Source organism: Mycteria americana, chromosome 3 (assembly GCF_035582795.1).
Source record: "Mycteria americana isolate JAX WOST 10 ecotype Jacksonville Zoo and Gardens chromosome 3, USCA_MyAme_1.0, whole genome shotgun sequence".
Lineage (NCBI taxonomy): Eukaryota > Metazoa > Chordata > Aves > Ciconiiformes > Ciconiidae > Mycteria > Mycteria americana.
The window spans coordinates 115,587,849-115,599,919 of record NC_134367.1 but is presented as its reverse complement, the minus strand read 5'-3'; the positions used below and the strand labels follow the sequence as shown (position 1 = coordinate 115,599,919).

The window sequence follows — 12,071 nt, the reverse complement described above, 5'->3', positions numbered from 1 at the left end:
TGTAGCGTGGCACAATATGTGAGGGTGTTGCTGCAATGAGCTTGGAGGTGGGAGTTGCTAAGGGTCGCGGACCAAGCCACAGCAGATCCAATTACCTGTGGACGGAAGACCGAGGAAACCAGTGTATAACTGCTTAAAGCATTCCCCATTAGAGCTTTTGTCCTCCCGTATTGTATTAGGATGACCTCAGAAACGGCTTTATCTCCTTTATAGTATTGCTGCAGGAATTTCCATTAAAAATAAAGGACATTAAACAGCTGAAGAGTGCTTTTTCATATTTTTGAGATTGACAGTTGTTCTTGTAATGAAATATGCTGAATTCTGAGGGATTTCTCTCTCTGTGCAACTTTAGGGGCTCATTCCCACCCTCTGTGTGGTGGTGTAAATCAGCTGTGATCACAGAACAGCAGAAGCCAGCTCCTGGGCTGCAGTTTACTTAAACTTCACAAATTGTGACAGCAATAGGCAGCTTTCGTTGCACTTAATTTATCTGGAAAAATGAAATCCTTCCCCACCAGTATTAACGTTTCCAGGTAATGTGATCTGAAACTCAGCATTTTTTTTTAAGGGTTTTCTCTGAGTTATACAGCAGTATGCCTGACTGGTTTTTAATAGTTGTCCATTGAAATAAAGTAACTGCCTGTGGGAGATTATAATGAAATAAGTAAGCCTAGTTTAGGCTTGGAATTGACACTTTGCAAGGTTAATCTCTAACCACCAGGCAAGTTGCTGCTGAACATGCAGGCAGGTTTCTTGGGTGGATTCTCTGTAAGTTTCTTTAGGGGGTGTTCTCTCCCTAATTCCACTTGAGCATCTCGCGTAGTTGTTCAGGTTTCCTCTACCTCTAGTTGTTGGGGGGAGAGATGCACCTTCAGAAGCTAATTTTATACCTTCAGGTTTTAGGAGGTGTAGCACACAGCTTGAGACATGTTCATCTTTCCCAGATGTCTGGTAATGTGTAGATATCTGTACTCCATGAGTTTACCCTAGATCCTAAAGTTTCAGATATTTTCAGTATGAGATTCAGCTCTTCCGTTATACCCTGGAGTAAAAATGTTTCACATGAGCTTTAATTAGAAAATTCAAACAATGCAGTGCTAAAAACGCAAGCTGGGGAAGACAGTCTGTCAGATTTATGTGGTGAAATGCTGCTCTGGGGAGCAAAAATGTCAAAAGAGTGTCTTGCCTTTGTGCTGCTGGGAGCAGGGGAGAGATTTGGCTGGTTTGAGCTTAGCCAGTGGAGCTAAGCTGAGCTGAATCAGCTGAGGCCTCTCGTGGGGATGCCATCTCTAAGGCAGCTGTACCAAGTAAGTATAGTATTTGTAGTATTTGCATACTACGGCAAAGAGTAGCTTTACCAGTGCTACAGTGCTATCACTGTAAAGAACAACTTCCCGGTGTTACAAATGTGTGGCTAGCTAGCTAATAAATGATGTTTCATCTTACGCTAGCTTGCTGTTATGCTTGACCAAGCTAAGTTTACAGAGCACCTTGCATATGATCAGGCTTTGTTTAAACCTCTGTTTTCTTACAGTAAATTGCTTGGATCAACACGTCGAAAAGTCTCCGAACAGAGTGGCTTTGATTTGGGAGAGAGATGAGCCTGGTACTGCAGTGCACGTCACGTACAGGTATGGCACCTTCTCACAATGCCTTACAATGCCTGGCAATGTGGTGGGCCAGGGAGAAGAGCTGCTGCCCTGAAATTGGATCTCTGTGAAACTCTGCTTTCTTCCAAGGTACTCGAGCACGCAGGACACGCAGCCGCAGCACTGGGGCTAGGTTGTGGTGTCATGATGAGATAGCTCCTGAAAAACAGAGGCATGTTGCCACCAAGAAATAATATTCTTCCCTTGGCTTCTTCATGGAGAGGGCTCCCTGATCTTAGACACCTGTATAATAAACATATTACAGGGTGAGAGGTACAGTGGATGTAAGTTGGTGACAGCTACTGAAAATGTCAGATTCAGCTCTGGCATCATCCTCTGGTTATGGTGTTAATCAGGCCTGCCTGTAGATTCCCTCTCTCTAAGTAGGGGCTTTTAGAAGAGAAAGGCTTGTTTTTTCTCCCTGGCTTATGTTCTCATCTGCTAGTTTTCTTTTTGCTCTTAGAAATGTTCATGGGAAAATTTCTGTGAGCAACTTTTGGCTTCAGCACAGCAGCAAATGTCTTGGTGTAAGACCACAACATCTTGTGTTGACGGCCAATAGCATGATGCCGAGTCCTGGGTGGAGGGGATTTGAAGCTCCCTGTGTTCCTCTTTCCCATCCTCGGTGCAGTTTAGAGCAACCTTGAGGCTGCTCTGAGTGATGCTGACTTGTAATTGCTGCTATGGATTGTAGGGTTTGTTAGAATATGGCAGTTTTCAAGCATATTTCTCTTCTCCCTGCTGTGTGCCCTGATTTAGGAGACAGGCCTGCCTGCAAAAATGCCTTTTACGTCATCTGTCTCTGTAGTAAGAGTTAAAGGTTTCCCAGACTTGTATGTTCCCCAGTTCGTATTTTAGGGAGCCAGATGTTTGATCTGCTGGATCAGAACATTTTACAAAATGTTTTCTGTAGCTTGTTGATAGTTGGGATTCCTGGAGCTTCTTGAGTCTAAATAGGTTCTGGTGGTCTGGTTCACCTCCAGCATTTATCAAAGCTCCTGAAAGCATTATTCATTGGAGTCAAGAAGCTGGTCAGGAGGGAGGAGTGGGTGTACAAATAGCTTTGAGAGGTTAGTGCTCCATGCACCAGAAATAAACACTGTCTGATATAAAGCTGTGGAAGAAGTGGATTGGTTTTAACCTTGGTATTGCTATTTGACGGGCTGTGTAGGCATGTTATGATGTAAATGTGTTGTAACCAACTGGGTAGCTTGGCTAAATGCTTTGAGTTTTGCTTTTGCCATTCTGGTGGTAGAAAAGGAGATGGAATCGAAGGTTTCTCCCAGAGTCTGGGGTGGTGTATGTACTTTTACCACTCTCTTCATGGCCCAGGTGTGAAAATGGGGATAGGTCAGAGGTGGGAATTGTGCTCTGATTAACCTGAGAAGGAGAGCAGCCCATCAGATAGCACAGCCTCATTCAAGGCAACTCTAGCCTCCTCCTTCGGCTGTGCTACTTGAAATGTGCTGAGCTGCTCCAGACCCTCAAACCATTTTCTCGGGATCCCTGGAGAAATGAGAAGGCCTCAGCAACAGAACTGGTTTTTTTCTTGGCCATGCCAAAATGTATTTGGAGGAAAGCATATTTTCAGCCTGTGGATTTGTGATTGCTGTGGCTTGAAGACAAGTAACCCACATCTGAGAACTGAATCAGTCTTTGTGCAGCCTTACAGATATACAGTAACTAGCAGTCAGAAAGAAGAACATTCAAGTAAAAGACAAGTTGGTAACCTCTATTTTTGAACTTCTGCTTGTATTTGAGAGCCATGTTCCTATTTCTGCCTGTTACTCTTGGTGAGATGTGACTGCATTCGAGTGACACAGTTCTCAAGAGACTTTGGTCCTACAACGTGGTAAAACAGGTCACTTGGTTCTCTGCTTATCTCATTAAGTCAGGAATAGCTTTGTTGAAAACAGTGATATTATGTGGGTGTGTACGCAAGGAAAGAATCAAAAGTTTTGCCTTTTCTGTGATCTTTGGGCTGCATTTTTAAAGGTTTTAAATGGGGCCGTAAGGGTTTCCAAGGCGTGTTGGTACTGACCTCCCTTTGAGGCTGAGCTTACTTGAAAACCTTTTGCAGTAGCGTCTTGGTTTAACTAGAAGTTTTGTGAGGGAAAGCATGTCAGAAAAAGAAGTGGCTCAGAAGCTGTGATGCTGGTTGAGGAATCCACCGAGAGCCTTCTGTAGCAGGGTGATCTCTGCGCGCCAGCCTCAATGCAGGACAGCCCCAGCGTGAAGAGGGAATGAGAGGAATGCTGGATATCAGGAGGACCCAAACTCGTGTGTGTGGCAGAGGAGATGTGCTCCTTTCCTTAGGATCTGGATGTGCTGTTAACGGGACAGCAGCCTTAAAGTCATGCGCTAGGAAGGTAAAGACTTTAATTTGGCCATTGCCTCATGGACCGGCTTTGAGGAAGGTCCTGGAATCTCAGCTGGGAGGTGTCCAGGGCTTACGTGCATAGAAGTACAAGGCACCCGTTTGTTGCATTATCTACTTTGCGAAGCTTGCTGCTATGAGCTGCTTCTCCTTATAGATAAGCCCTGGGCGGCACAAGGGGAGACGTGGCTGCTGGCGTGGGTGCTCTCCCTTCTCTGGGGAGCTGTCAGGGGCAAGAAAACAGCTGAGCGCTGGCTCTGTTCCCATCGCAGCCTGCAAAGGAAGCAGGCAGCTCTGCAGGAAAAGGGTTGGATCAGGCTTCCCCCTTCCTGAGGAAGGGGAGAGCCTCGATCACCATTGACAAGAAAATGCAGCTGAATTGGAAAGTGCTGTCGCGGCTTGCTCATCCTTGGGAGAAATAAGAGCCTCTGTTTGCCTCTGCTGCCCCACTAACTGCCTAACTTGCAGCGAGCAAAGAGCTGGTGGGGCTGTGCTGTAAGTCAGTCTACATCCCTATGTACGCTTGTCAGCAAGGTGGGTTGTGTTTATGCAACTGAGTTCAAGTGCTCTGTGCTAGGAGAGGAATTCAAACATCTCATTGGCAAAGATACACAAAGACATGGGTGAAACATTTTAGTTTTGCTTGAATGATGGTTGCTGCCCTTACAAGCTCAGTTGTGATGATCTTTTTCACCGCTGAGTTTTGTCCTGTCTCTCCAGCTGATGCAACTCTGCTTTTTGGGAAAAAAAGTCCCCTGGCCCCTCTTGTGCTTTTTTTGCCCCTCTGGGTTTCATTTTTATCAGCTAGAAATTAAAAATAGCTCCAGTTTTGAATGGGAAGGGAGGACACTTGTTTTTTTACTGCTTTGTAACAACAGGGCACACAACCCTCCTGGGATTTGGTGGCTGCCGTCAGCAAAGTGGGGACAGATCACGCCACTCTGTTATCAAGAGGTCTGGCTCCCTGGAGGCTAAACCACCATAAAACAATTGATAGGGCGCTGGCCAAGTAGCAGTTAACACACAGGAGTGTGCTGCCGTGAGCAGCCAGCTGAATTTATTGGCAGAAGGGTCCAGCCTGTCTGGGAGTGCTTTGTCTTGCTCTGTGGATGTTGTCAGGGCCCAAGAGCTTTGAAACCTTGCAGAGGAATTCCCCAATGTGTTGCTGAGCCTGGGTTTTAAAGGGCACTATATTATCAAATGCGTTATATAAGCAGACGGAGTTGGTGGCTGGAGCTGTTGGGTTGCAGCTTCTGTAAGCCCAGCAACAGGGAATGTTAAAGACAGCAGCTAAAGTTATGCCAGACCTCGCCCTGTCTGACATGGGGTTATTTATTCTCTCTGGTGTTCCCTTGTTTACCGTGGTCTACAATTTAGCCACCTGTGAGACTCTCTGCAGTGCTAGGAGTATCTCCTAGCACTGCAAAATCCTATGGATATTGCCAAAGGGAGCTGTGCGAAGAAGTAGGCAGCACTGTGCGTTAGCTAACCTGTTTTTGCAAAGGGTTGCAGGCTGGGTCTCAATGGAATGGTTTTAATTTACAAAGGAGCTCACTCCAGTGCAGAAAATGTTGTGGGCAGAGGGAACGTTCGAATAGCAAAGTACAAAGTAGGGAGAGGAAAGCAGAAGCTCAGGGGCCAGAAATTAGGGTCCTAGGGTCCTAGGTCCTAGTGGTTGGGCATCTCCGTTAGCCACATCACAGCTATGCCTTTTACCAGCCAATGGCTGGTGGTTCCTCAGCCCGAGCTGAACTGGTTGAAATTGTATTAGAGGTCACAGTGAAGACTGCAGCTGGAAGCTACGTGGGTACTTAGCAGGCTGTGCAATGCGGAAGGTGTTTCTCATTGACAGCAAACTCTTGTCCTTCTTTCCAGTGTTGGCTTCCCAAGTTGAAGTTGCAAGAAAATCTTGCCCAGGCTTTCGGCTTTCCTCATGCACGGCAGCTCAGGGACTTTTCACTTTCTCACCTGAAAAAGGTCACCTTTCCTTGCCTTGGGTTCAGGATGTCTGCAGGAAGGCTGGACAATTGTGCTTGGCTTAGCAATTGAACCTACAGCTAAAAAGCCTCATGTTGAGCTTTATATTTTTCAGTTTTTATTTTTCTCACTAAAATGCAAAAGATGTTGAGTTTTCCTTTTGGTGAAAAAAGGAAACACTTTTTTTCTATTTAGCAAAAAGTGAGGGAAATGGAGGGTTAAACTGGGGTTAACTTCCTCACAGAAGCTGCAGCGAGCAGTGAATAGGTTTGTGCATTATCCTTGTGGCCAGAACATTGGCCCAGGAAGAAAGGATGGGTGTGAAGACCTACTGTGTCCCAGGGGACTTGAACCCACATCTCAAACGACAGTGCCCGCGGCGCTGTGATCTCAAGGTATAGAGGCAAGCTCGGAACTCTGCTGCTCCACAGTAATTCATGTAGAGCAGCAGCTAGGAGGTGAGATAGGGTTTTGGGCGGAGAGATGCCCAGATCTGTTGTTTTTTTTTTTTTTCCCTGACCTGTTTGCAGCATTTGACCTGAATTTTCAAATAGTTTCAGCCTGATCCAAACTGAGGTCCCAGGAAATAAACTGGTTGCTGCAAGGAATACTCAACCCAGCTGTAGTGCTGAGTCAGAAGAGAACATGCCTTGTGCTGAGCCTCCTAAACAGGCACTGTCAAAGCCCATATACAGCATTGAATATATTAGGAAAATATCTAGAAATGCTTTGCAAAAGGCTGCTTCCCAAAGAAAGTCTCGATGCAATTTTTTTGGATGTAAAAAGAACTAGCTTCCTTTGTTTAGAAAGCTGCAGGCTGTCTTGCTGCGGCGAAAGATAGCATCAGACTTCTTGGAAAAATGTTTCTGCCAGGCTTCCCTAAAATGCGTCAGAGAAATGCCATGTGTTGGTGATGGGTTTTACAGGAGTTGTTGTTCCAGACATTGAGCGATGGGCTTTGGAAACACAGGCACCACTGTATCTGGGGAGGGATCTGGGAGAAATATGGTCTGGTGGTTTCTGAACAGAGATGTTGTAAAGATAGGGAGAGAAGTGCTGCGTCTGTTAGATAAAACAGAAGTACTGGCCTGAACAGTGATCTGCTGGCTCTGCTGGAGGGCCAGCCTTGCGGGTCTTGTGCTTAGAAGTGACGCTGTGATAGCCGAGGAAATGCCTGCGTAAAGGGTCTAAATGAGTCTCTAGAAGAGAACAGTGTTAATGCTTGAAGTCTTGTTTATGGGCAAAAAGAAAGCACACCTTATATAGAGAGAGCCAAGAGTTTATTCTTAGTATAACTGAACCCTTAACATTCTAATCTTATTAGTCAAGATCTAATTGTGACAGAAAAAGAAAGAGGTCCTGTTGGTTACCAGACACCACTTTTGTCCAGCGTCAGGCCCACGTTTCTTTTACTGGTTGTTCGCAGCGTGGGGTTGCCAGTGCCAGCCTGTGCTCCATCTCTAGTCGTCCCACGCCTGTTCTCCTTCATGCCACGTCCTGTGCCTCCACTTCTCAAGGCCTCTTATCATACCAGGCCTGTGTTTCTTTATACTACTTCATTATGTTAGGGTTGTAAACCATGATGGTAGCATAAAAAGATAAAGCAGCATAAAAAAAATTAGCCATGGTTACCTGGTCAGTTAGAAGAATTGCTGTTACAGCTAAACGAGGTGAAACAAGGCTGCAGGTAGGTCAAGAAGAGTTCAGACAGAGTGAGCATCGCAAGCTGCATTCCCAAGACCTTGCAAACTCGGTACAAAGCCTGTGGCATGTTGCTTGCCATGGCAGTACTGTGTTACAGGGCTTCGGGAAACAACAAGAGCAGGCTGCTCTGTCCCTGAAAGGAGAGGGTTTTCCAGCAGGTCATGACATGAAACAGCTACATGAAGGGCTTGATCCAAAGCTCCAAAGGAAATCAGTGGGCTGCAGGTCAGGAGAGCAAACCCAAAAGCAGCTCTGCGATGGGGTGGTCATTACGAATGTGGAGGGGGGGATTTATGTGCCTCTCTCTGCTTACATTTCCTGGTGGCACAGGGGGAGAGCTGGCTTTCTGCAGAGCTCTTGTGCATGGTGTTTAAAGCCTGTCAGTGTGTCACCTTTACTGTGACCAGGCATGTCACTGGGTTAAGATGGTGCTTCCCTCTGGTTTTGGAGGTGCAGGGTTGGGGTGGGTAAATACCTGCAGTACAATGAATGAGTTGGACTTGTCCACATTTTCATTTGAAAGATAACATTTTCCGAAAGCAAGTCCAGAATCTCCTCCCTGAGTCATAATTTTTCACCTTCCCTGCCTATGTTCATTAATGCGCCTATGATCTCCTTGGCTTGCTTTCTTTTAAAAGCACGTACTGTATATATTGTTCTTTGTCCTGTGCAAATGGCCTCGCCTCCTGGGCCCAGCTGGTTGCTGCTTCCCTGTTTCTCAGCTCCACCCTGATACTTTACCCTCTGGAGTGGCGTTCTGCTGCCCGGTTTGCTCTCTTCTTTGCTCTCAGCTCTTACAATCTGCTTTTGCAGAGGATCTGCAGACCCTGAACTGACTTTGCAGTTTCTCAGCTGTCTCTGTCCAGAGGGGCTGGGTGCTTCCTTTCATTGCAGCACATTTCCTTCTGCTGCAGCGGCTCTGCTGATATCCTCTGGTTGTCTGCGTCACTTGCGCACAGCGAGCCAGGTGCCCTGGGACCCTCTGTGTGCCCCGTGGCTTCGTCCATCTCTGGTGGTTGTCCTGCCTGCCTCTGCCAGGCGTAGTGCCCTGCTCCGCACCGTCTGCTTGGGTGGCTGCACTGAAATCCTTTGGAGTGCAGGCAGGCGGCAATGCTGTGAGCATTGCTCGGGATTTTGCCTTCCTCCTTCTTCTTGTGGTTTGCAGAAGCAGTGCACATCTGCTCTGAGCCTCTGGCCACCCTCTGTCCTTCACTGGCAACGGCTGAGCCCTTTCAGGGTAGATGTTTTCACTCTAAGCCTCTGCTTCCTCTACCCTTCCTCTGTACTCCATGTTTCAGTGCAGGCAGAAGCTAAGTGAAGATACCTTCTTTTGCACTGTCTCACCGGCTGTGACAGTGTCTAGCTCTGTTCAGCATCTGATGTACGTTTTCAATAGATGTGCCTTGCTACCAACGCACCTCCTGGGTGTAGATGAGTGGCAGATCCCTGTGCACAGCCCACCGGTGTTCAGTGGCATTGCCTCTGTGCCAAGGCTGGGGCAGTGCGGGGCTTGAGGCCAGAATTGCTCTTGGCTCTTCTAACCTTGTGCAACGGAGGGACTGCTACGCCGAGCTTGGCAGCAGTAGCAGGTGGGGAGGGTAACGGCCATGGTTTCCTCCTGCTCAGTTCAGTTAGGTCTGTCCCACCCAGTTCTGCGGGGCAGTGACCCTGCAGGATGCTCGTTCCACCCTGAGATGTGTCTAGGTTAAATACTGGAAATGCGTAACCTGCTGCCATGTACTAATTGCCTGCCTGTTAGATAGCAAAACGTTTGTGAAGGAGTGAGGGAGTCAAGGGGAGGATTCCCAACACAGCACTTCTGCTAACTCCCTTTCTTGAACTGGAGGGAAGCCTGAGCTGTTGCTACAGGAGCCAGAAGACACCCCTGATGCTCAGGGATTTGTGGATTTCTTTGTTGGAGTTCTTGGATTCACCTTCTCTTTGCCTTTGTGTCCGTTCCCCCATGTGCTGCACTGCCAAGGGACCTCCAAGGCCTTCCGATCTCGGCCTTTCAGAGCACAACGGAGAAGGCAAAGCGAACAGATCCGGGGGTAAAGACTTGGTCCTTATTGTCTATCAGCTTGCTCACACACTCTCATTAAGGAAACGTTTAACTGGGGTTAATCATAAAAAACCAATGAGAGCTTCTGCCATTATGGTCACTGAGTCCTGAATAAGCAAACTAACCATGGAGTTGCTCGGAAAGGATGCCCTAGCCAGAGCTCTTCTGGCATTTCTGTTCAAGAGAAGGAGGCTGCAGCTCTGAAAGCACTTGGGTATTTTCCATCGCAGATAAGTGGTTTTTACTTTGCTTTCTCACAACTGCCTGTGTGGGGCTTGTTTCACTTCCTGTGCTCTGCAGTTGAGCAGCTTAGTTTTGTTTTGGCTCTTTAATATTTATCCGCATTGAGATTTTTCTCTAATGTAGCATCAGATGAATTCTGGACCAGAGAATGTGACCTTTTAGGACAAGGCACAAAAACAAACATTGGGTGGGAATTCATTATTGCACAGAGTCACTCAGTTCATGAACTTAGTAAAAGTAAGCAAAATAATACATCTAACAGGCTGTGCACTTATCTAGGTAGCAGGAACGTGCATGGTCATGAAGTGCTTGGGAAGAGGTATTGAATGTTGTGCTTTAGAGTTTAGGCTGATCTCTAGCTGTAAGGGATTAGGAGGAAATTCAGTCTGGGGTAAAGCCAGTCCATATCTGCTTTCTGCAGGGTTGCGGTCTCTCTGCGGTGGCAGCTGTTGCCAGCTACTGTAGAGAGCAGGCACTGAGCATGTCTGGCCACCTCCCTGAGTTCCTGTGCTTCAGGAGCGGTCTATTTACTTGATGCTACAGGAGTAGTCTTAAAATAAATAACACAAAGTGCTGTGGCTGGGATTCGAGGCTTGTTTTCCTTATCTTCTGAAAGATGGCAGGGAAATGGTATCCCTCCAGCCACCACCGTATCTGTCTTCATACTTTCTCTATGGCTGTGTCGCTTCACTGCCCTCACAGTGCAGATGGAGTTTTATCCCAAAGAAGTAAGATGCCAAGTTATTCTCAGCCCATAGTTTTGTTATGACATTTCTGAAGTGGAACACTTGGGATTTGCCTATTTCCAACTTGCATTGGTTTAAAAAAAGAAACAAAACAATTTTTGATGGACCAGAAACAACATTTTATTGGCAGCTTAGCCACCAGCTGAAAGCTGGTTTTGTTCATTTGTTTTTTTCAACCTATGGCCAGTTCTGGGAGATAAGGATACATCAGTAGATTCATGCTTTACAGCTTATTATGGAATGCAGACCCCCAAAATTAATTTGTTTGTTATCAGTTTTTGGTGTCCCTGATGGCGTAGCTTACAGACCCCTAAGGGTTCACAGGTGACAGGCTGAAGATGAGTGTGCTAGGGAGAAGATATCTCTCTCCTCTGGGCCTCAGTACTCAGTGAGTTCCTGAACCCAGAGGACAATTTTCATTCCTGGCAGACTCTGCGAGTCTTCTCCTCTGAGCTGATGATTGGCACCAGTAAGGGGTGCTCTGCTGCCCCTCGTGAGGGTCACCTCCTTCCTTGGTGTGAGACCACTCCTCACCTGGCACAGTTATCTGTTGTCTTCTCAAAGCCCTTCCACTGCAGGCATACAGAGCTGTTCAGTTCATGACAGCATCTTGGTCCCAGGCATGCCTGCAATCATGTTATCCCCCATGCAGGCATCAGAATAAGTGTATGTGCAAGTTCTAGCCCATGAACTGCTTTTTCGTTCCTTAGAGGAACGTTTCTGCTATTAAGTCAGCACGTCGTAGTGGCAGGCCCCGTGAAAAGAGCCTTTGTTCCTGTTCTCAGTGTTCCCGAGTTTCTCTATGCAAGAGTGGCTGCAGTTTTACTCGGAGCAGTATCTCTGTTCTGCGAGGCCGTTGTGCTCTGTGGCATGGTAGGGTGAAGTGACAGCAGAGGAATTCGGGCTGTGGGTGATCCGGCTTTGATAAGAGTCTTGTAAATCTGCCAGTCATACAAGTGTCTTGGGACTTCTCCTTTTCTTCCTTATGCATGCAAATGCATTGTTTACCCTTGCAATTTAAAGAGAAGCTACTAGTTGTGAAGCACTTCCCCAACATAAACAGTGCTGTTCCCCAACATAAACAGTGCTGGGAGTCTTTGGACAGCGCTTCCATTTCATCTTGTGTTTATCCCACATGTGTTCCCAGTAGCTTCTGACTGAGCCTCATCGGTAAAAAAGGCATCAAGGATGGCTAAAATGGACACCGACTTCTGGAGGCAGCAGGACAACCACTGGCTTGCTGGCCGCTCTGCCCATGCCAGAGCCCGGCAGCTCTGGGCAGTGCCTGCGGCTCTCGCTCGCTCGACCTTCTG

General features: G+C 47.0%; 1 protein-coding gene across 1 annotated transcript in view; it reads left to right on the top strand.

Moving 5' to 3' along the window:
* ACSS1 (acyl-CoA synthetase short chain family member 1) overlaps positions 1-12,071 on the top strand; it is a 36,083-nt gene that overhangs the window by 2,305 nt on the left and 21,707 nt on the right. Inside the window, exon 2 of the mRNA XM_075496636.1 lies at positions 1,535-1,631. Coding sequence (XP_075352751.1) covers positions 1,535-1,631 — 97 coding nt within the window. The remainder of the gene's footprint in view (positions 1-1,534; positions 1,632-12,071) is intronic.